The following is a 25507-nucleotide window of genomic DNA, read 5'->3' as shown; positions in this document are numbered from 1 at the left end:
AGTATGTTTAATTCCAAGAACAAAAAACATGACTCAGTTTAGTGTGTCCACATCACACCCATAAGCTTGAATATCAAAATGTCCTCTTCTAATGTGATATTTTAAAAACCTCTTTTTAAAGTTATAATTCATAATTTAAGCAATATATCACTATACCCTTGATGGAAAAAAAATTGATCAGTTGCTGGACTATGAATAATTATTCTGGTGGTAGGAATAAATATAGTTTCAGTTATGAAATATCATAGATAGAAAGGAAGTGGGTCTGCTTTGAATAAAGAATTTCTTCCCGTCATGTTTATAATAAGTCCAACACTTCAGTGTACACTTCAGTGTACTGTAGAGAACCTCTTATGCCTGGCCTATTATGGATTTCTGCAGTTCAGTTTAACAGGCCTCTTGCTGCTAACTTGTCGATCTGTAGTTTTCTTTCTCCTTTCTATTAAAACCTAGGAAATGCCCTCAAGTTGTTATTTCAGACCTCCTTTCCTTAAGTGTCTTTTCTACAGCCATCTCAGCATGTAACTATACTTCTCTCTAGGATAATTGAGAATATCAAGCAAAGAAACCCACATATATTTCAGTTTTTGTCAGTTTATTCAATGAGCATTTATCCAGTGCTACACATTCCAAACCAGGTCATGTCGGGATGTCTCCGTCTCCTCCTCAGCCTTCAGTTCAGTACATCTTGACAAAATAAGACTACTTCCTGCGTGCATGATGCTAGTGGACGCTGTGAAGTATGATGGTATAAATAAGATGTAGCTTCTGTTCACAGTGAGTTTTCTGTTTAAACTTCCAGCTTAAACAAGTACAAAATTTCAGTTAAGAAATAGTCTCATAATGTAAAGTAAGTCTAACCTTGGGGGCACAAAAAGACTAGACTGATATGTCTTAAGCTTAAATCACATATCTAAATTTTATGTTAAAATGATCGTTTTCATAAGAATTATAAAATTACATTAAATTTTAAGAAAAAGGAGAGAGTATATGATTAGAGTAGGTAGTAAAAGTTAAACGGTGGTGATTAGTAGAGGCTTTGTTGAGACTTGAAGGAGAGAAGTTTCTGAGATGCAGTGGGAATGTATTATATGAAGAAGGAACAGAATGATTAAAAAATCTGTAGTGGCAAAGCAAAGGCCATTGCCAAGAGTATAAATACACGTGGTGCATGTAGGGAAGAGTAGATAATATAGCTGGAAGATAAGTTGGGGCCATAAAATAGACAACAGGGTCCCCCACATTTTAAAGCTACTCCTGTGATGACTCCACCCCCAGTTTATCAAGTGAAGCTTAATCCAGTCCTGGACCCTCTCTCCTAAGCCTCCTGGCCCCGGCCCCAGACAATCCACATAAGCAGAGATCAGGACTGTAATGAGAGTTTGTTGAAGTAGTAGCATTCTTTAAATTAAGGAATTCTTAGAAATGGTTATTTATCACCCCAAGGAGAGTGTTATGGAGCAGGTGGTCGGGTTCTTTCTCTGCCCTCAAACCAAGTAATGGAGAGCCAGAAGCAAGTGTCCAAGTGGGAGACTACAATACATAGAAAAGAGGAGTCAATGGAAACATTGTGTGACTTTGCCACTGCAAGTCCTCAGGCCAGGAGAAGACAGGTCAAAGTTGGAGAGAGGGAAGAAGATTTTAAAATAGATATGAGACCTAAGTTTGGAATTAGGAAGATCTAGTCTTTAATGCATGAGAATCTTAACAGTCTCATTCTGTTTTTTGTTTTTTGTTTTTTTTTTTTAAACTGGAATTGTCTTGGAAGTCACGGCTTCTTCCTGAGATATCAAATTCTAGAGAAGAGATATTTAGTAGAGCATAAATAGAATCCGGAGTTGACTAAGTATTAAGTCACTTCCTACTTATTCCAACAGAGTTCAGACTCGACAATAAACAGTGGTAGTGGAGGAAATTAGCCAAGGAAGAGTACAGGAAAAAAAAAGTCTAAAAACAAAAATGAAACATGTTTACAGTTAGGAGATGAAATGATTAAGTGAGGAAAAAAGAATATTAACAATAAGGCGAAAGAAAGCCATTTCAAGTCCTCAGAAAATTAATGTATCACAGGAGTCAAAGGAAGAGAGTTTAGGGAGAAGAGTATGCCAGCAGTGAAGAGATTGGGAGAAAGAAAAGCAGAGAAGAGAACATGCAATTGATGATCAGGATGGCGAGGTTAGTTGTTACAAATTCCAGGAGTTGGTAAGAGCAGAAGCCAAATATAAAGAATCAGTAAATGAAAGATAATTAGAAAGTGGAGCCAGGATATTTACACTACAGTGACAGAAACTTGGGCAATGAAAGGAAGAGGGAAAAAATAGATAATTTGTTGAGAAGATAGTAGGGTACAGAGAAAGTCTTTCTTAATACGGGGTTAGTATATTGCACATAATCATAGGCAGAGGGGATGAAATTGGCAGAAAGGAAGAGGGAGAAAATGCATGTAAAGAGGAGACAGATTCCAGGGAGAGTAGGAGGAATTGTATCAAGGAAGGAGCAATAGGGTGGAACAGGAAGAATGGGGGACAGATAGCAGATAGACAGGGTTTGCATCTTATATCAGGTACACTAAATACAGGTCCTGGAATGAGAATTCAAGTCAGGAGAAGCAGGATAGGAAAGGGAAAGAGACCAAGCAAAGGTTCACCTGTGAGCAAAATCTAGATCTCAGACAGATGCCTTGGAAAGTTTGGAGGGTAAACCTCACTTAGCAAGGGAGCTTGGCTTCGAACCATTGGCTTGTCCATGTGAGCTATTAAAGATAAAAGGACACACAGGCAGGGCACTGGAGTACCTAGAAACAGTGAACAGGATATCAGGATGTCTAAATGAAGCACCAACAGTGTCCATCACAATTTGGAACCCTGGGCTGGACATTTTCTACCTTTGAGAGCTTTTGAAGTATCTTGATCTCAAATGCCTATATCCTTGTTTGGGATATTGGGTAGATTAAATGAGGTAAATTTAAATGGGAGGATTAAATTAGGGAAAGTTCTCTTCTATTTCTGGAGATGGAGTGAAAGAAGAGACAGAATGTAGCAATAGAATATATTTAGCAGTTAAAATTAATGAAAATGAAGAAACTCATAGGTGATAGCTGATATGAGAAGGTTTGCATTTTTAAATGAATAGCTATGTTTTGATGAAAATATTGTGGCAAATAGAGTATGAATGAAATACAATGTGAATAAAGGCAACATGTATCTGACTAGAATGGATTTCTAGAATCTGATGGAATATTTATGTGATCTTAGTAATAGTGTTCAGTAACTTAGCAGTAGAAAGAAAGAAAACAGAAGAAAAAGAAAAATGGGCCCAAAAGGGAGCAGGTGATGACAGATTCAAAGTTGGCAGTTGTACTGGAGTAACCATGAGTTGCCAATCAGGAGGTGAGGTCTAGAAACTAGTAATGGAACGGAAGGAAACCAAGAACAGGAGACCAAAGTAAAAGTAAAGAATTAAGGTTCAGCAGATGTGAATGAGCAAGACAACTCTATAAATTAAGAGAAGGTGATCTCAGAATTAGTGAAATTGGAAATAGAGCATTTTCACATGATACTTAAGATGAGATTGTGGCCTTGCTGATGTAAGGCAGAGGCAAAAGAGAGATGTAGGTCCCCGGAACAAAGACGAGGAACCATGAGGTTCTCACTGAACTTCTGAAATACGTTTCAGCTTTAGTTCTTTCCAGAAATTTCTAAATTTATCTATAGCCAAATCCAATTTTTTTTTTTTCAGATTTCACACTACTTGCCTTTTCATGGACATTTCTCCATTGATTATCCACCCAAGAGTTCCTCTGTTACCTTCTCTAACTCTGAGTTTTCTTGTTCTGACCCCTCCCATATATCTCCTCTGAGCCTTGTATATCTCTTCTGAACATCTTCTCCTCATTAAGGCTCTATATGCTAGTTTCTCTCTTGCTATATTTATCTTTCAAACTTACCTTCACATTTCTGACTTTAATCACTGCATTACATCCAATATTTTATCTTCATCTCTTTACTTGTGTTTACAATTTCCTTTAGAAATTATTTTTTTTTGAACATCCAACTGTCAATGAAACTTGCATGTCTTCCTTCCTTTCGTCTCCTGACTTTCTTTCCTAGCCTAACCATGGCATCTCTTTTTGTGTTATCATGGTTCTTTTGTCCTGACAAGATTTAAACTTTCTTCAGAGGTGCCATAGTTTTTCATCACGTATTTCCATCTGTCTGTTAATCCTCTTACTCCTTCTCTCCAGCTGTGTCTTAGATTTTCCATTTCTCTCTGTTGTGACTGTGAGCTCAGTACTGACTCAGCTAGAGGACTCCTCAGTAAATACTGTCGACTTCTTAATTTTGAGTCCCCCCAAAAAAAGATTTATATTTCATCTCTCAAAACAAGAAATATTTGACGTGTGACAATATTTGAAATATTATTTCTCTCTCTCCCCTCACTTACTTTTTATTATTTTTTCCCCTCATTTCTTCTTAAAAACATTTCTTTCATATGGATAGATATTTTTCAGGATGCCTAGTTAAGACTTGATATACTTTTTTAAATGTTAAGCTTATTTTTAGGAAATATTTATTACTGCTTGGAAGTATTAGTGGTATGTATCTCCCAATATAGTATCTACATGTTTACTGACTTGAGTTCAGAGGAGGGGGAAAAAAGGCTTAAAAGTGACCACTCTATGTAAAAGTTATTCAAACACTGATTTCCAGGTAATATTACATAAACATTTAAGTGTCAAAATTCATAAAACAGGAATGAAGTACGGTGTTTTAATATTCTGTTTGAAGTTAAAACATGGCAGATGGTATTGCCAAGGGAAAAGGTGAACCATAATGGAGTAAATTAGCTGAATCCAAAATATAAATGTGCCTTGAAAAGTGGGCACATAGCCTGTTTTTGAACAATGGAGATTTGAAGTCTCTTAAAATGTAGCCAAATGCAAAATAGCATATATGAATTTAGTTCAGCTTGAAAAGTCACTTTCTCCCCTTCATTGACTTTTTTTGCTAAGAGATCACTCCCTTTTACAAAATTAAAATGTAATAATTCTCTTTATGCTAAAAAGCCATTTTCTTCCTACAACAACAAAAAAAGATGTATAGAAAGTCATAGTAGAATACTGAAAAATTTGATTAACCTCCCATGATGTGTGAGCTCTAAGTGAAGCACAAATACTCTGATTTTTCTTTTTCTTTCTAGGCATCAGTATCTGTATTGCCTCTCTTAATTTAGCTTTATATCTCTGTGACCGTAAATAACTTTCTGAAAAGTGTTTCTTTCCATGGCAGAGATTCAGCTTTACATGGTATCTTGGTATTCAACAAGTACATATTATCAAATGGTCTTTGATTGATTTTATATTTTTATAAACATTTATAAAAACATAAATGTTTTTGGAATATGCTCGGTAATATACAGAAGGTCTTGAATGACAGATTAACATCTGTTAAGACAGGAAGAGTATAGCAGTATAGCATAGTTTAACACCATCTCCTAAAGTGTATTTTGCATCTGAAGGCAAGGCTACACATATAAAAAAGAAAGGGAATTAAATTTGATTTGCAACAGAAATAATGGTGGAATCAAGCTGCTAGTTTAGAATAGTAATATGCCATAATGATCAAGTAGCTCAGGAATACCTCAGTCGTTCCCCAAATCACAGCCACCTTTCTCTACAGATCTCTGAGAGAGGCATGTAAACAAATTATAAGGACAAATGAAAGAAAGGTGCCACACTATTTTTCCTTAAGAATTTTCTCAAAAATTCTACTGCAAGGCATGCTTTTTTTCCAAAGATCGTTAGGTCTTGACTGTTTTTTTCCAGTTTGCTTTATTCTCATTTCTTAATCTCTAAACATAAACCTTGGGTCTTAGCTCTCCTGCTAATAAGAGAAATGAAGGACTAGAAGTGATCAAGATGCCCTGGGCAATCATTGCAGCTGTGAGCTGGTGGACGAGAAGGAGAGGCTAGATGGGTCATGCCGCTTCCCATTGTGAGAGGGAGCCCCTGGCCCAGACCACTGAAACCATGTTGAATGGAAACCAGAGATAGCCATGCACAAGTGTAGGACCTTTTTCTAATTTCTTAAGGGGTCTGACCAATAAAAATATGGTAAAGGGTGAAAGAGAAGTTTAAAATATTTCTTTATTTGTCTAGAGAAATTTCCTCAGTGTGTATTGATGGGGAATATCCAGGGTAGGTTGCATATGACTGATACTTAAAATAGTTTGGGGTCATGAAACAAATTAAACATTTCTATGTAATATTTGAAGAATTCTAAACTTACCACTAGGACTCCAAGGTCTAGGCATCTCAGTGTTAAATCTTTCATAGGAAAATTCATAGATTATAGGGAAATATTAAATATTATATATTGAAAACACCAAAAGTGATTAAAAGGTGAACCAATTATACTGGAAAACCATTGCTAACCATGTAAGTAGCAAACTAATATCATATATGTACATGTTCATGTATATGAATATGTATTTGTTAAAATGAAACAATGAGCAATGAGATAGGGTGTAAATACATACATAAAATAAGCAATTAAATGTAATCTAGGGTGATAAGCCCAATGTGGCATGGAATTACAGATGTCAAAGATATTTTTCTTTCTAAAGAATTTTTCTCCTACTTCTCCCAGTGTTGGCTGGGCACACACCTAATGATTGTTTTATATAACTTGTTAATATTGCCAAAGAATGAGTCAAGAAGGAATCTAATGTAAAACTTAAGAATCACAGAAATCAGAACAAGATCTATAGAACAAATGATAACTTAAAAATATTTTTTAAGCTTAAATATAGAGAACAACCCAGATGGCCTGTATCTTTGCCTCAAAGGAAAAGTTCGTTTCTAAAGCTGTTTGTAGGAACAACAACTTCTCACCACAGCACTTCCACAGTTTCAGTGCTGAAGACCCTACTTTCATGAGTAATAGAGACTTACAACTAGCAAGTTTTAAGCATTGCTATGAGCATTTTTCTCAGGTAATTCTTTATTTACTCATTGGCCTCTGCCATTAAACAGTGACCTTCATAAGGGTCACTAAGTCCAATTCATTTCATATCATCAGCTCTTAGCACTCAATACATCCCTAGTTCATATCTGTTGAACGAGTGCATGACTGCAACGAAATTCATTTGCGAATCACCTACCAAACCACTGTCAAGAAAATTTTTTTGAAAAGTGGCGTTCAAGGTTATGCTGTCTCTAGACTCTCCCTTATAGCAGAGGGTTCTGCTCTCTGTGGTTGAGTTCTTTTTATATTAATTACAGGAGCCTCTAAGCAGCAATAACACATTCAGGACTTGAAAAGTGAGTTGGGATTGGCATGCAATATTTTCTCAAAACAAAACCACATAAATGAAGAAAAAGCGAATGTGAAGAAGCCCTCTGGAAACAGAGTAGATCCTGCCTTACACCGTATTCCTCAGAGGGGTTGAAGGATGTCAGTTCACGTATTCCTGAAATGTATTCAACCTTTGACAATATTATATTATTTTGCTTATGCCCTGATATGCTGGCCTATGAGGTATTCAATTATTATGAGTTTTAAATTATTTTAGAGAAAGTGCTAAGCTGCTGTTACTAATCTATAGGTCTTTGGTTTTTTGGTTTTCTCGCTTTACACAGATAAAATAATAAACTGTTGTCCCCCAGCCTCGCCAAGGACACAGTGACATTCTTGATTCGCTTCTTGACCAAAGCACCTGCCTACGTGAGAGTTATATGATCTTCATTTTTGTGCCAGCACAGAAATTTTTGGCTATTGCAGACTTTTATCTACGTACCTGATAAAGTATCTCTCTCATGCTCCCTTAGGAAAGGGATAGGAATAGGAAGAAATAGCAAGTTTATTGTAAAAATTGCAATGCACATCTGTGCTCCAGGGAAATAGTTTAGTAGTCAAAGAAAAGAACCTTCAATTCAAAGAAAATGATTGATTCAAATTGGTGGCTTTTCACTATTGTTCATGTATTTAAAATATAAGAATCACATTTACTACTATTTCTGTAAGAATTTAGACACATTTCATTCTTCTCTTTCCTTCCCACACGCCTCACTCTTTCCCCACCAAATTTGGAGCTTAGTTTTCATGTTAGCCTTGTTTCTCAAAAAATATTTCTTTACAATTATTCAAGGACATTTATAGTACCTTGAATGTATATTTTTTCAGCTTGAATCTAATTGTAACATAAAAATATCTGTTTTCATTTGTAAGTGTACCTGTGTGTAAACTAAATCTGACATCAGTACAGTTGTCATGATAAATTTAATAAACTTTTGGGGACCTGTAAGTGTATGCTAGGACTTTAGGAACTCCAGTGCTATCAAGTGGAGTCTTTTACCTACTATCCAAATGTCAAAAATTAATTGGAAGTTAATTTACGACATGTATTCCTTGCACAGATTCCTGCCAAGAACTTCTGTGCCTAATGAAGACAATAGGGTTATTTGTGTTTTGATGATTTCTGATAGTATTTCTGTAATCTTTCAAACCACTTTTGAATTTTTTTCTACATTTGTGTTTTTAAGTTCTGTAACTGGAAGTGTCTGTAAATAAGGGAATTTTCAGTTTAGGACAAATTATTGTCTAGAGAAATTTCAGTTGTACAACATAGCATTTGAGCTTGACAATTTTGAAAGTTTCTGAATCTGGGAGAGCTTTGAGAAGTACTTTCAGGGCTAGATTAAACAAGCTAATACTCTAAAGGCAATTTTCTTCACTATTTCATACAATCCAACAAACACTTCACTACAACAAAATTTCAACTCAGATGGGGACTATGTCAAATTGTAATGCCATCACTGAATTGTAATTTCCACGGAGTCTCAAAAAACAGTGAGAAGGATTATCATTTCTTCCCATTGCTAAAGATCACATTTAGATACGGAGAGTCTGTTCATTAAAGATACCTCAAGCACATCTATGAAAATTACTCTCAAATTATTCATAAGTTTCTCCCTGCAGTTGTATAAGTTAGAGTGTATTGTTTCTTTATGTTTGTTTTATAATTCCCGAAGGTTCTCAAAGTGCTAATTCTATTCAGTTCTTTACTTTCAATTTCAGTTTAAGGAGCAAATAAATTATTCTTTGCCCAAGATCCATAAAACGTTGCTTAATTTTGGTAGGTGTAGAATCTTTTAGTATTATGAAGTTGGTAACTATTTTAGCTATAACAATGATTCCTACAGTCAGCTTTGACTTTATATATTGTGATAGTTTATCAAGTCACTACTGTAAATTTGAGTAAAATCTGTACTCAGGATCGTTTTATTTTGAGTATCTTTCATCGCTAATTTTGTTGCCATTCATCCAAGCCTCCTACATGGAAGTATTGCAAATTTAAAATAGGATCTACTTGGGCAAAAAAGAAAGAGAGAGACTTGCTTTTCAATACTGAGACCTTTTTCATGTTTTGTTTTATGTTAAGTATGGAGCTCTTTGTTATACTCCTTATACCTAGGGGGAAATACCATTTGATTTGAGATTAATATATTGTTGAATTAAATTTCTATTTGGTGAGATAGCATAGAGGAGAAAGTACAGGTCTGGTCTGCGTTTGCAAAGCCTGAGTACAGTGCCCTTATCTGCCACGTGACTGTGGGTCATTGATTCCTGAACTGCAGTCTTCATAGTTTTGAAAATTAAGACTAAATATGTTAGATGGTTGATTTGACCTACTTACCTGAAGTTATATTTATATTATTCATTTAGTACATTTTAAAGCAGATGGCTGTTAAATATAAGGTATATTGTACACGTTTCCTTCTATATTTGAACTCTGGAGTATGTCAAGGTAGATGACAAGAATCAGATTCAATAAATAAGCACATGCCTGTTTTAGCTCCTAAAATGCCGCCTTCACAGTGTAATATCCCCAAAATTGTCACAAATGACTGACTAGACATTGTAAGTGCATTAGTAATGCTAAAATTTCTCCTCAAAAAGTTAAATGAAGCAATATATTCTACCTCTCAGTTAAAATAGTTATTTTATTTTTAATAATGTTTTAACACAGTGTCCCTTAAATATTTAAAAATCTTAACATAGTGATGTTTTTTTTTTTTTCATGCCTGCTTCAACCTAGTTTTAACCAATAAAACATTAGTCGGATTTCTTGCTATGAAGTTTTTCCTTTCTGATTTATAGAGCTTGTAAATATGAATGAAAGTTTCTTCAGGATTAATGTATTTGGGATTCTAGCCACACCTCATGTTTGTCTGGTTGTAAAAGTCCAACATATTTATTTCACACAGCATTTTCAGGGGGAAAAAAATCAACTTTTAAAATAAATCAAAACAATATGCATAAAGGAAAGACATATTTTAATGTAGTTGAAGTATCATTTTTCATGGATAAATAGTACAAAATATGAATGTAGGTCTTTGCTTTTTCTCTGCACTTTCACTTTCTCTTCTTGCGTATGATCACTCATATATTTATATGTCTTTAAATATGCACAGAATACACACCCATTTTTGCCTGAGTGAATCAGGGATTGCCATATTTTTCAAAACTTTAGTCATTGCTGTTATCTGACAGTTAAATAAAAACTTCACTGGGCATAACTTCAAAAGAATGGATCTGATTTATCTGACAGCATGAATTTCTGTATTGTAATACAAATATTTGTTGAATGAATAAATGAAAGCAAGCATGGATTTTATACCTGCTTTTTTCAACATTTCATTTTTTGGCATGAAGTTTCATTTCAGTATACTTTGGATTTTCTTTCTATATCTAGTCCTTCCACATTACATTTGTATTGCAGGATTGTTAAAGTAAAAATGTTTGCTTTGTATGAATTCATGTTTTAAGATGACTTCACAAGATAATTTATAAAATTCAAACTGGTATAGCTACGTTTAGCAGTCTAAGTGGACAGAATTGAGAATTATGAGGCATTCTTGTGAGCATTCATAAAATAAGTATTTAAATAAATTTAAATCTGTTTATTAATACACATTTTAATTTTATTTTAAAATAAATACTTTCATTTTTGAAGTTTTCTGGTTACCTAGTAGTCCTGTAGGTGTAAAAGTTACTAAGGAAAAAGAGCACTGTCCTCCTTAAGCTTAAAGTCCAGTGGGAACAAAATTATTAAAAAAAAAAAAGGTAACATGGTAGAGAAATACAAGTGCAAATTTGCAACTCTAATTCATGCGATGAAGCAGAGTACATGGCACAATAATCAGAGAACACAGAAGGCTTCTTGAAGGAAATAATGTTTGAGATATCAAAACCAGGAGCAAATTAAGCAAGTAGGTTGAAAACAAGCATTTCAGACAGAGAAGCAGCATGTACAAAAGGTATTTTGGTAGGATTTTGAATTGTTATTTGTGATTTTCATGAATGGTTAAATATTTTTTCGATAGTAAATAATTATTGCAAACAAACACATTTGTATAATGATTTTTTAACGGTATTTTTGTTCTGTTTGTATGTTATTATTAATAATATGCATTTTGTGTTTATCTGCATATTACTATAAATCAACAATTTAATTTCAGCTACTTGTTTTGGACTGAATGGGGACAGATGCCCTGCATTGGAAAGGCTCGCTTAGATGGCTCAGAGAAGGTTGTCCTCGTGAGCATGGGAATAGCATGGCCGAATGGCATCTCCATTGACTATGAGGTCTGTTGGATTTCTTAAGTATTTAAAGAGCATTAACTGCCAACTTGCGTTAGTCCACTTTAAGTGTTCTCTTATTTTCTTTATAAAACAATCAAAAACAGCTTGTAATATTACTTTTCAATCGATCTTTAGGAAAATAAATTATACTGGTGTGACGCTCGTACAGACAAGATAGAAAGAATCGACCTTGAGACTGGCGGAAATCGCGAGGTGGTGCTGTCAGGAAGCAACGTGGATATGTTCTCCGTTGCAGTCTTTGGGGCTTACATCTACTGGTCTGACAGGTAATTTATTTTTTCATAAGTCTTGGAGTCTCAAAATGTTATTTTAGTGCCAGTTGCTTTACCCTTGTAGGATTAGCCATTTCTTAGCAAGGTCACAGAAAGGATCTCACAAAGCCATGTAATTTCCAGAGAAAATGCAGTCACTCTTGCTATTCCAGGCTCAACCATTTCAATGTCACAGACTAATGTTGGTTTCTTTCCCTTCTGCTGAGCCATCTGTTATTTTCAGCTTAAATAACTGGCTTGATTTGAATTAGTTAAAGATTGTTGAACATGTATGTTCATCTTCTTGGCAGAGCACATGCCAACGGGTCCATCAGAAGGGGCCACAAGAATGATGCCACAGAAACTGTAACGATGAGAACAGGTCTTGGAGTCAACCTGAAGGAGGTTAAAATCTTTAACCGAGTAAGAGAGAAAGGTCAGCACTCTTATATGATAAATACATTTTATGTCATTTCTTTCTCTTATTTTTTAACATTTATTTATCAAACTGAAGTTAGGGGTTAATTCTTATATGAATCAAAAAACCTCAAGACCCTATTTTTCTGTGTCTAATTTCCTACAAAAATCATACAATAGCCTGATGAAATGCATATATAATAGCTCGTGCACAGATATTTTTGTCTAGGACAGTGCATGTATTTGGACATGTTATATACCTGGTGTGTCTTCAGCATAGGTTTAGACTAAGTAGTAAAGAAACATTTGGTAAATATACATATTCAAGAAAGTATACAAAGCACCACTAAGATGCTAGAGAGTAAAAAGCAATCAAATTGTTTTTTTCTGATTATATTTTAAAATATAAAATGATTATGGCTCCAGAAGGTTGCTATTAGTGTGAAATATGTCCAAAGTCATCATTTTAAAAAAAATACGTGTTTTGAAACAAATATGATGATGATTTGGGTATCTTTTAATGTCACTTCCATTAAGATAATGTCCATTTTAAATGTCTATTAAAGTAAATTGTAATTAATTTTCTTGACATCAAAGGAAGGTATAATAATTTTGGAGATGATGATGGATTCATGGAGAAGAATTAGTGTGATGTAGAAATCCTAATTGCATATTACATCTTCACCCAAAACTGAAATAAAAACCTTATGCCCAATATAGTTAGGATGTTAGGCACATTAGTGTCATCAATTTGATACCTTATATATTTCATAGACACAGAGTTTAAAGTCGTGTATTTTTTGTGTGTAAATTCAGTTCATGTTTTGAGTGAATCAGTTACTTGTGCCAAAGATTTATAATGTAAAAACCTATTGCAATCTCAGTATCAAGTTTCAAAGAAGAGTTACACACTCAACTGGCTGATTAAAGGAAATATTTAATGCTTCTTTTTGGCTGGTCAGGGAAGCAGGATAATGTGATCTAGAAATAAGAAATCCAAGGTTTTAAGCTGGAATGAAAGCAGTACTTTAGAGGGTATGAATGTTCACTGATTAGTCCAAAAATTAGGAATAAAAACCTAGATATTCAACATTAACTATTTAATATTTTTATAAGAGGAAACTACCTGAAAAACAAAAGGAAAAACACAAACATACATGTGTGTATCTTTTTTCCTATCCCTAGGGACCAATGTTTGTGCCAAGGACAATGGGAGATGTCAGCAACTCTGTCTTTATCGAGGAAATGCCCGGAGAACTTGTGCTTGTGCCCATGGATATTTGGCAGAGGATGGAATTACTTGCCTAAGGCATGAAGGCTATTTGCTGTATTCAGGGAGAACAATATTAAAAAGTATACATCTTTCTGATGAAACCAATTTAAATTCACCAATAAGGCCATATGAAAATCCACGTTATTTCAAGAATATCATCGCCTTGGCCTTTGACTATGATCAAAGAAGAAAAGGTACCAACCGAATCTTTTACAGCGATGCACACTTTGGAAATATACAGCTTATTAAAGATAACTGGGAAGACAGACAAATCATCGTTGAAAGTAAGTATAACAATTTATTTTTCAGTAGTTTGGTGGAAACAGGTGTCATTTGGCTTAGTAGAGAAGTTTGAGGGGTCACTGCATGAATGCAACTATATCCAAACCCCTAAAAGTCAAAGGAGCAATTAATGGCTAGCATGTACAGCATATGTAATTATTAGTTTCTAATCATGGAACTTTCAGTATATTCCTTTCTGTTTCTTATAAATGCGTATTAAAATTCATGGAAAATATGTTTTCAGTATAAAACTCACGAATCTTATTTTCTTCCAGTGGATGAAATTATGTCTTTAAGAATATCTACCTAATTATATTCAGTGAATAGATTTCTTGTATTTTTATTTTCTTAAATACCAGAGATTACTTTTGTGTGTGTGTATAAATAGATATAACAGTCTTAGTGAGAGAATGTTATTAAAGAAATGGCCTAATATTTTAAAAATATTTTTAATATTTTATGGGACAATGACCCAAACATAATATTGTGTGGGTTATCTACATAATTTAAAGAAGCCACTTTCCTGTCATCTGTTTTCAAGGATTTTCTTCATATTCTTCACGCAACATCTCTCTCTTTATCTTTATGTGGTTTCCATATATTCCCCACTTTTCCAATTTCACTATACTGAGGTCAGTCTTTTTCATTACTTTTTAAATTGCAAAATATACAAATTTATTTTAAAGTGTTCAAGTAATATAGATTTAAAAATGAAGTTTCTGCCTCATCACTGCAAGATCAATTCCATTTACTTGCTTATAAGTGACGGGGGTTGTGCCTCCAGAATTTTCTTTATACATGTGAGTATATTATTTGTAGTTGCAAAAATGGAATGCTCCTATATGCAGTGTTCACTGCTTTTTTGACGTACAGTATATCTTTAAGAGCTTTCATTTCAGTACCTAAGGCTCTGTCTTTTATACTTTTGAAAGCCTGTATCTATCCTAAGGATAAACTAATTTATTTAACCATTTTCTTGCTGACAAACATTTAGGTTGTTTTTGGTGTCTTACTACCTACAGTGTCACAATGAACATTTGTGGATACAAATATGTTTCTTCATACATGTGTTTCTTTAGCTTAAAATCCTAGAAATAGAATTGCAAATCAGTGTTTTTAATTTTTTATAACTGTTCAAATGTCTCTCCAAAAAGACAATATCAATTTAACATTTTCAGCAACTGTTTATAAAAATACCTATTTTTCCCACGCTTATGCCAACAATCATCTTATCATTTTTATTAGCTGATGACTGTCTAATATGTAAAAAAGTCAACTTACATTAATAGACATTTACCTGGTCCCTAGTGAGATCCAGCATCTCCTCATAGGTTTACTCATGTGAAAAACAGGTATTTTACATCAAACTTTGTATTGTACGTTGCCATCCCAGGCAAGGCCTGCTACTGTTTATTTTGTTCTTTCAGTATTTATTATCCTTCACAATTCTTTTTGCCTATTCAAATCCCACTCAGCCTTCCCAAATGAGTTCAAGTTTGCAACTTCAGGCGTATACAGATAACACATACTTATTTCTTTATTCTCTAGGTTACTTGCTGATAATTTCATGCCAATCTGTAAATCCTATCACATGCCACTTTGGCTGCCCTGCGTATGTGTGTGTATGTGAAAATGCAGCTATAGCTGTACTAGTCATAGGGTGCATGTATATCTGAGACTGGTTGATTCTTTGGGTAGATCTCTGTGAAGTTTACATTCTAATACTCTTTGGTCCTCCATTTTCCTAGACTGATACAGTTCAGAGATTGGAGGTGCTCACATGGCCTCCATAATCTAGTAATTAACTTACTTACTTTCTGTGCTCTAGAGTCTTTGTCAGGCACCCTGGATGTAAAGATGACTGTGAGTCTAGAGACTTTCAGAAATCGCAGTTTAAGAAGAAAACTACCAGTAAACAAACATTGAAATTTAATAGAATCCATAAGATACTAAAGATCCATAGTGGAGGATGCCACTGAGGTGAGGAAATTTAAGAGATTAATAGGAGTCTGTCAGCTGATTGAGCCCGGTGAGGAGGAAAAGAGGGGGAAGGATTCTAAACCTGTGGTCTTCAGGTGTGGTTCCTGGGGATCTGAATACATGGTCAAGGAGTCTATGAGATCAAAACTATTTTTATAATAACACTAGTGATTTGCCTATTTTTTTTTTTAACTGTGTTGACATTTGCGACAATGGTGCAAAAGCCATGGTGGCTAGATTGCTGTGACCTTAGCACTAATCAAGACAGTAGCACCAAACTGTACTAGTAATCACTGTATTTTTCACTGTCACTTAAGAGCAGGAATAAGAAAAGAGCCAGTTTCATTTAAGAACATCCTTAAAGACAGAATAAAGAAATTAATTTCATTAAATGTTGGCCTTTCAGTACACATCTCTAATTTTCTGTGTGATGAAATATACATAAGTCACTTCTGTTGCACTCTGAAGTATAATGGTTGCCTGAAGGAAACCATGTATTTCTGTCATTTAAAAAAAAATTTAGAACTTCTTTTTGTACAAAATTTGTTTACTTATTTTGGGAGGGAAGTAATTAGGTTTATTTATTTTTAATGGAGGTACTGGGGATTGAACCCAGGACCTTGTGCATGCTAAGCACGTGCTCTACCACTGAACTTTGCCCCCACCATTTCTGTCATTATTTGACTTCATGCTGCTTTCGAAGAACATCATTTTTTACTTGAAAGAATAAAGAATAAATTATGGTTACTCAAACCTTGGTATGTGGCAGAATGAATACAATGAGTCTGTCACTACAAAGAAAATGACCTACAGTAATTGTTGCAAATAATAAAAATCAAGCTTTCAAGTATAAATTAAAATTTGGAAGATATGTATCCACCACGAGAAGCTTAAAAGCTTCCCAATACTTAAGGGCTTTTCTGATGAGATGGATGGTGACATTACTAGTGTGATTTTTTGGGTATTGCATGCTGATATTGTCAACATTTGGAAGATACGCATAACTTAGGGAACCAGGATTTTCCAAATGACATGATAAAATCATGCCTAGGTAAATGATCCATTCAAAGTATGGTAAACCAACAAATTTTAATGCAATAGGGTATGAAAAGTACATCATTATGGTTTCTGATGCCACACTGAAACTAACTTTTAAGTAACTACCACTTGTCGTATGTTGTAGTATAAAAGTATTTCCAGAATTATCTGAAAAGGCTAAAACCCTGCTCCCTTTTCCAACTTACTAGCTCTGTGAAGGTGGGGAGGATATAGCTCAATGGTAGAGTGCATGCTTCACATACACAAGGTCCTGGGTTCAATCCCCAGTACCTCTGTAAAAAATAAATAAATAAAAACCTAATTACCTCCCCCAACCAAAAAAACATAGCTATATGAAGCTGGATTTTTTTTTTTGCATATATTAGCTACAACAACACAACAGATTGAAGAAGTAGATGTGAGAATCCATTATCTTCTAGTAATCCAGACATTACACAAATTTATAAAATGATAAAACAATAGTCTTATTTAAAAAAAGTTATTTTGTAGAAGATGCTATTGATATGCAGTCATTTCATTTTTATTTTTAAAAGAAATTAATACATATTTAAAACAAATTTTCAGTTTAAATTTCTAGCATGGTAATAGCTATAGACATAATTAAATACACAAAGTTTTGCTGGTGTCTTCAGTATTTTTTGAGTCTAAAAGTCCTCAGGTCAAAAAGATTGCAAACTATTCTTCTAGACTATGGACTTAAAAAATTTTAAGTCTGAACCTGTGGAAAAGCACAGAGTGGACAAGGACTGAAACATCATTTGGTGTGATTAGAATATGGCTATATAGCATGATTTAGTTGAGACCTTGAGTCCTATAAAGGAGTCAGAGATGGAAGGATTTGGTTGGCCAGGTGTTGAAAAGAAGTTTTATTGAGATATAATATACATACCATACAATTCATTCATTTAAAATGTACAATTCTTAACCTTTAAAATTAGGTTAAAAAATATAAAACATAATATTTGCCATTTAACACTTTTAATTTTGCAATTCAGTGACTAATTACATTCATAATGTGCAGCCATCACCACTATTTCCAAAATATTTTTTATCTCTTTAAAGAGATAAAACTGTTTAAGCAATTACTCCTCATTTCCCCTCCCTGAATTCTCTGGTAATCATGAATCTGTTTTCTTTCTCTATGAGTTTGGCCATTGTATATATTTCATATAGGTGGAATCATACAATATTTGTTTTATTGTGTGTGGTGTATATCACTTAGCATATTTTGAATTACTTGGCATATTTCATTTAGCATAATATTTTGAAGGTCCATCCATGTTGTAGCACGTTATCAGAAGTCCATTCTTCTTTTTAATGGCTGAGCATTGTTCTACTGATGTATAGACCACATTTTATTTATCCATTCATCTCTTTATGGACACTTGGGTTGTTTCTACCTTTTGATTACTGTGAAAATTGGCTTACTAATATCCAAGATAAGAAGTTTTGATTTTGCAAGGTACATATATAATAGGATTTTTTGTTTTATGAGTGTCACTCTATGATGTATTGATGAAATTTAAGGCCCATGACTGACTGAAGGCAGAAATGCCATAGGAGCTTGTTGCCATTTTACAGGTCCTGCTTCCACAGTGGTTAATTAAACTGGAAAGAATGTAATCAAAGCGTACGTACAACCAAGCCATTCTAATCCTTCCATTCAAAATCAAAGTGAGTAAAACCAATGACATATTAGTGCCTGTAAGTATAAACTCACATGTGTAGTAAAGAAGTGAAACACAATGTCCAGGACTTTGGAATCAATCAAGTAAGGATTCAGACCCCAGTTTGCTCTTTATTTCCTCTGTTATACTGTCAGTGTCCTCACCTATAGAATGGGAAACCAACTCCTAAATGTTTTCGTTAAGATTTTATGAGAAAGGGTGTGTAAAGGGCTTAAAAATAAGTGCAATTTTATCTAATTTAAAACTTTAAATTACTGTATTTATGACACTTTTGTGGAAATATTAGAATAGGTATCTTTGTCTTAAGTTATTTTTAGAATATGAATTACGGTAGTTAAACAATCAGAAATAATTATAATTACAGATATGAGGTAGTATATTAAGATCAGAGTAGAATTTTAAAATTAAGATTAGTCTACATTGATAATATACATGAACTTTTCTAAATACTCTTCTTACCACTGCAAACCCCAACCAAAAAGTTGCTAATTTGTTTAACCACTGCAGTTCTCTCGAAGTTTTAGAGAATTTGTAGTTTGATTTGCCAAACCAAAAATAAACCAAAATCAAACCCCTCCCCCCACCAAAAGGAGTTAATGGTACACACACACAGACACATACATACACACACACACACACACACATATAATTGAAGTATAATCAGTTTACAATGTGTCAATTTCTGGTGTACAGCATAAGGCTTCAGTCATACATGAACATACATATATTTGTTATATTCTCTTTCACCATAGGTTACTACAAGATACTGAATATAGTTCCCTGTGCTATACAGCATGAACTTGTTGTTTATCTTATTTTTATATATTGGTTAGTATCTGCAAATCTCGAACTCACAATTTATCCCTTCCCACCTCCCTGCCCTGCTGGTAACCGTAAGTTTGTTTTCTATGCCTGTGAGTCTTTTTCTGTTTCGTGAATAAGTTAATTTGTTTTTCTTCATTTTTATATCCCACCTACAAGTGGTATCAAATGGTATTTTTCTTTCTCTTTCTGGATTACTTCACTTAGAATGACAATTTCCAGGTCCATCTATGTTGCTGCAAGTGGCATTATTTTATACTTTATTATGGCTGAGTAGTATTCCATTGTATAAATATACCACAACTTTATCCAGTCATCTGTCAGTGGATATTTAGATTGTTTCCATGTCTTAGCTGTTGTAAATAATGCTGCTGTGAACATCGGGGTGCATGTATCTTCTCAAATTAGTTTCTCTTCTGGCTTACTTCACTTAGAATGATGATCTCCAGGTCTGTCCATGTTGCTGAAAATGGTATTATTTTATTAATAGCTGAATAGTATTCCATTGTGTAAATATAATACTACTTCTTTATCCAGTCATCTGTTGATGAACATTTAGGTTGTTTCCATGTCTTGGCTGTTGTAAATAGTGCTGCTATGAACATGTATCTTTTCACATTAGAGTTCCCTCTGGATATATGCACAGGAGTGGGATTGCTGGATCATGTGGTAAGTTTTTTTTAGTTTTTTGAGGACTCTCTGTACTGTTTTCCATAATGGCTGCACCAGACTACATTCCCACCAGCAGTGTAGGAGGGTTCCCTTTTCTCCACATCATCTCCAGCATTTATTGTTTGTGGACTTTTTGATGATGGCCATTCTGACTGGTATGAGGTGATACCTCATTGTGGTTTTGATTTGCATTTCTAATAATTAGTGATATTGAGCACTTTTTCATGCTGGCAGACATAAATACAAGTAAGATGTGAAATTCATTTTTGTCTTGGTATTCTAGGTGGGTTTTTTTTAGAGTTTTTTTTAAATTTAAGTATAGTGGACATTACAATATTGTTTCAGGTGTATGACACAGTAATTTGATGTTTATACACAATAAGTCTAGTATCTATCACTATACAAAGTTATTAAAATATTTGTAACTATACTCACTATGCTGCACCTTACATCCCTATGACTTATTCTATAACTGGAAGTGTGTACCTCCTTGACTCATTACACCCAACCCCTCACCCCCTCCTTTCTCACAGCCACCAATTCGTTATGTCTTTTAGATTCCACACAAAAGTGAAATCATACAGTATTTTTCATTTTTAAACTTATTTCTCTTAGCAATAACTCTCTAGTCCCCTCAGTGTTGCAAATGGCAAGATTTCATTCACTTTTATGGCTGAGTGATATTGTATATATATGTATGTTCTGTATGTATAATCTATGGACACTTAGATTGCTTCTATATCTTGGCTATTATAATGTTGCAACAAACTTAGAAGTACATCTTTCTTGTAATTTTTATTTTGTTTTCTTTGGATAAATACCCAGGAGTGGAATTGCTGGATCATATGGTAGTGTACTAATAATTTTTTTGAGGAATCTCCATACTGTTTTCCATAGTGGTTGCACCAATTTACATTACCACCAACACTGTGTAAGGGTTCCCTTGTACTACATCCTCACCAACACTTATTTTTGTCTAGATGATAATAGCTACTCTGACAGGTAGGAGGCAATATCTCTTTGGGGTTCTGATTTGCATTTCCCTGAGGATTAGTGATATTGAACAACTTTTCATGTGTCAACCGTTTGTATGTCTTCTTTGGAAAAAATGTCTATATAGTTTCTGTGCTTTTTAATTGGACTTTTAAATACCAAGATCTATGATTTTTTTAAAATATATTTTGGATATTGACTACTTATCAGGTATATCATGTGCAAATATCTTCAATTCAGTAGGCTGCCTTTTTGGTTGATAGTTTTCTTCACTGTACGAAAGCTCATTAGTTCAATGTAGTGCTATTTATTTATTTTTACCTTTGTGGCCCTTGCCTGAGGAAGCAGAGACCATGCTAAGACCATAGTCAAATAGTGGACTGCCTGTGTTCATCAGCAATATTGGCCTGTAATTGTCCTTTCTTATAGTGTCTTTATAGTGTTTTGGTATCAGTAATGCTGACTTCATAGAATGAGTTTAGAATTCTTCTTTCACCCCTTTTTTGGGGGGAAGGGGATAATTTGAGAAGGTTAAGAAGTACCAAACCTTTAAAGAAGAGGTGAAATTCACCAGTGAATCTGTCTGCTCCTGGACTTTTGTTTGTTGGGAGTTTATTATTACTGATTCAACTTCATATTAGCAATTGGTCTGATCAGATTTTCTGTATCTTCTTTAGTCTTGGAAGTGTATGTAGGAATTTATCCATTTCTTCTAGGTTGCTCAGTTTGTTGGTGTATTAATTACTTGTAGTAAACTGTTATCTTTCATATTTCATAAATTGTAAGGTTAGACTGGGTTCTTTCTTTCCTGAGGTTAGCCCGTATCACTGTAAACTTCCCACTTAGAACTGCTTTTGCTGCATCCCATAAATTTTGGATTGATCTCAAGGTGTTTTTTAAATTTTCTCTTTGATTTCTTCAGTGGTCCACTGGTAGTTTAGCCTCCACATGTGGTTTTTTTTCAGATTTCTACTTGTAAATTATTTCTAGTTTCATAACAGAGAAATGCTTGATATGATTTCAGTCTTCTTAACTTAATAAGACTAGTTTTGTGACCTGACATGTGATTTGTCCTGGAGAATTATTCCATGTGCACTTGAAAAGAATGTGTATTCTGTTTTTGGATGGAATGTTCTCTAGTTACCTGTTTGGTTCAAATGACGCATTAGATCAGGTGGACCTGTGGTTCGTTACTGATTTTCTGTCTGGATGATCTATCCATTGAGGTAAGTTGTGTGTTAAAGTTTCCTATTATTACTATATTACTATCAGTTTCTTCTTTATGTCAATATTTGTTTTATGTATCTAGGTGCTCCTAGGTTGGGTGCATAGATAGTTGTAACTGTTTTATCCTTGTTTGATAGCTTTATTATATGATGCCCTTCTTTGTCACCTGTTATAGTTTATTTTGCCTGGTATATAAGTGTTTCCATTTACATGGAATATCTTTTTCCATTCCTTTAAGTCTGTTTGTGTGTCTTTAGATCTGAAACAAGTCTCTGGGAGGCAGTATATATATAAAAATAAGTGTGGGTTTTAGCCACCAAAGCACACGGCAGAAGAAAGGATTATTCAAGACTATAGCAAGTCAAGAGAGGTGAAAGGGAGTGAGAGCCCAACTCCGAGACCCCCCTTAGATTCTCAAATTTATTGAACAGGATCTTTAAACAATCAGTGAGACACGTCTTTGGAATTTGAACAGAGCAAGACATAAGTCAAATCTTAAACAATTTAAGTAAAAGGTTAATAAACTGTTTCTAGGTTAAGATATGCTAAGAGATAATGAAAGGGCTGGGAGGCACAGGAATCTCATGAATCAAAGACAGCGTGTTCTAGATAAGTGAAGCCTGCCCTGCTGTTCCCCCCCTCACCGCCCCGTGCAGTGAGGCCCTACAACTTATTAACCCATGACTGTGCTCCCACATGTCCCCCTTTTTTGTTTAAGTTTTTATCGGGAACTCTTGATTGGAGATCATCAGATTTTGGCGCTTTGAGGCAGTAATCACAGAGAAGATCAATTTGCAGACCATAGAGAAAACAAAAAGGATTAACAAGTGAAAAGCTCCAATAATCCAAATAGGTAGGTTGATGCTGTGAAACTAATGGGTGGGGTTTAGCCATTTTAAATTATCAGACATTTCTTGTTCAACATTTGATAGTTTCCTTTTGTGTATAAAGCAGTTGTTCATGTAATTGGGTAGACAGAGCGTCTGTTGGACTGAAGGTTAGAGGAGAATGCTCCCTGTAAATGCCTTTTAACCAAATCCCAGGAATGTTGGGATTTGGTTATAGAGCAAGGGGGTGACACATATTTTGTCATGGTGCCAATCACACACTGTGTGTCAGTAAGGGCTTGTTGTATCTCCAGGCCATTGAAGAGATGCTTCAACTGCTTGTAATCTTTGCATAATGCCATTATCTATTTGGGTTTGAGCAAGCATAGCAGGAGTAATGATATCATGACCTGATTTACAATTTTTGCTGTGTGTATAGATTTAGAAAGGGAAACTGTGGCTATTAGGAGACCAGACCCTAGTCATCTGATAGTGATTTACAGGTGGAGGGGTCAAATGATTGGACGGAATGTCTGCATCTGCTGCTGCAACAACAAAGGTAAGGTTGGCCTTTTGATTATCAGTTTTGGGGAGATAATATAAATAGGTCCAAGATTTGATAGACAATTAGGTGTATATAGATGGTTGTAAAATATACTGGAGGAAGGGGAGAAAAAAGAGAATCGTTTAGAATTAACCAATCACGTTGTTCCAGAAGGTGTTCTTGAGCAGGGAGCCAAGTGCCTCCTGCTCACCGGGTGTCACTGCTGCTTAGAGGAGGATCAGCGTCCCACTAGGAAACAGGTCTGTAGAGAGGAGGGTTGGTAATGTGTGCCCAGTATAAATGGGCTTGTGCTGAGGGAATAAAAAGAAAAAGAGCAGGAATGGTTTTGTGAAACCTTAGTTTTGTGATACCACCGCTAAGTACGCTAAGAACCTGTTCTCCGGAGTGGGAGGTGCTCCAACCCATTGCATGACTTCAGTGGCTTCTTGATTGAGTTTTTTAAGTTGTCCCCAGGTCACATCTGCAGCTTTAGCCGTTCTCTGACAGGGGTTTCACTTGACAGTCTTGGAGGGAGAGATTGACCATCTAAGGAAGAGGACTGAAGGACTGATCTCTCCTGCTCATGGTAGGGCTTGACAGAATGGGCAGGGGTCCAGTGTGGTCCTGTAGGTAAGAGAACACAATCATATCTTCGTCCCCAGGTGACTAAGTCATAAGGTCCTTCCCAGGAATTGTTTTCATGTGTCACATCTTTACTAATACTTTTGCTCTTATAGAGGCTGCTGATATATTAAATGGCAATCTGCCACTGTGAGGCCTTGAGAATTGCAATTCAGAAAATTTAAAGTATATACTGCTTTGTGTAATATATCTGAGAAGGACATACCAGGTGTATTCTCCCTTTTTTGTTTTTTAATCTGAGATTTTAATGTAGAGTGAGTATGTTCTATAATGGCTTGTCTGGGGGGATTGTGAGGGATACCTGTAGTATGCTGTAATTCCCAGTTTTGACAGAACAGTTTGAATTTGGAGGCGATGTATCAGTTTGTCAGATTTGATTGGGCTTCAGGCCACAGGGATTAACTCCCCAAGACTTTTGTCCTCCAGATAATGATTGACAACCTGGACAGGCTGAAATGATTTGTTTTGCTTGAGATAGTTAACTGGAATTGTTTAACAAGAGACTTATAAAAAACTATGTAACCAACAAAGTGATCTGCAATGGCATTACCAGTGGTTAAGGGACCAGGTAAATTTGTATGAGATCTAACATGTGTAACAAAGAGAGAGTGTTGTCGTTTGTCTATAAGAGACTGGAAAGGAGGGAAAAATCAGTTAATTCTTTGATGGAGGCTTGTTCTATGTTTTGAATAACATAAACTACGTATTGTGAATCAGCGACCAGGTTAGCAGGCTGGTGAGAGAAATGGTGGAGTGCCGTAATGGCAGCCTTAAGTTCTGCTCTTTGTGTAGAGGCTTGTCCTGTAGAACTTACCTTGTGCCATTTTTGGTCAAACCAAACCATGGCAGATTGTTTTTTCAGAGCCGTCAGTGAAGACGGTAATAGCACCATGAATAGGTGTAGACACAACCTTTTGAGGTATAGTGACATTAATAAGGGCTAATTGTTGCAGTTATTTATCAGAGAGCAATGAATATATATTGTCCTGTAAAGTCAGCTATCGTGGCCTGAAAATCTAGAGATTGTGTAAATAACGATTGGAGGCCCTCTAGAGAGACTCCTTGCTAAATTATATCTGGGTTGTAACCAGTTAATTGTTGACAACAGTATCGGCCTTTATATAGTAGAACAATAAGTGGTATGAAGTAAGAGTTTTTTTAAGG

The 25507-nt window shown here is 34.9% G+C and overlaps 1 protein-coding gene across 1 annotated transcript in view; it reads left to right on the top strand.

Moving 5' to 3' along the window:
- LRP1B (LDL receptor related protein 1B) overlaps positions 1–25507 on the top strand; it is a 1597029-nt gene that overhangs the window by 1157586 nt on the left and 413936 nt on the right. The window contains exons 38-41 of the mRNA XM_074363587.1: positions 11522–11648; positions 11781–11932; positions 12229–12353; positions 13520–13891. Coding sequence (XP_074219688.1) covers positions 11522–11648; positions 11781–11932; positions 12229–12353; positions 13520–13891 — 776 coding nt within the window. The remainder of the gene's footprint in view (positions 1–11521; positions 11649–11780; positions 11933–12228; positions 12354–13519; positions 13892–25507) is intronic.

The sequence above is a fragment of the Camelus bactrianus genome, chromosome 5 (assembly GCF_048773025.1).
Source record: "Camelus bactrianus isolate YW-2024 breed Bactrian camel chromosome 5, ASM4877302v1, whole genome shotgun sequence".
In the NCBI taxonomy this organism is placed as follows: Eukaryota; Metazoa; Chordata; class Mammalia; order Artiodactyla; family Camelidae; genus Camelus; species Camelus bactrianus.
Note: the sequence above shows the minus strand (reverse complement) of the source record. Positions and strands in the feature narration are given on the sequence as shown.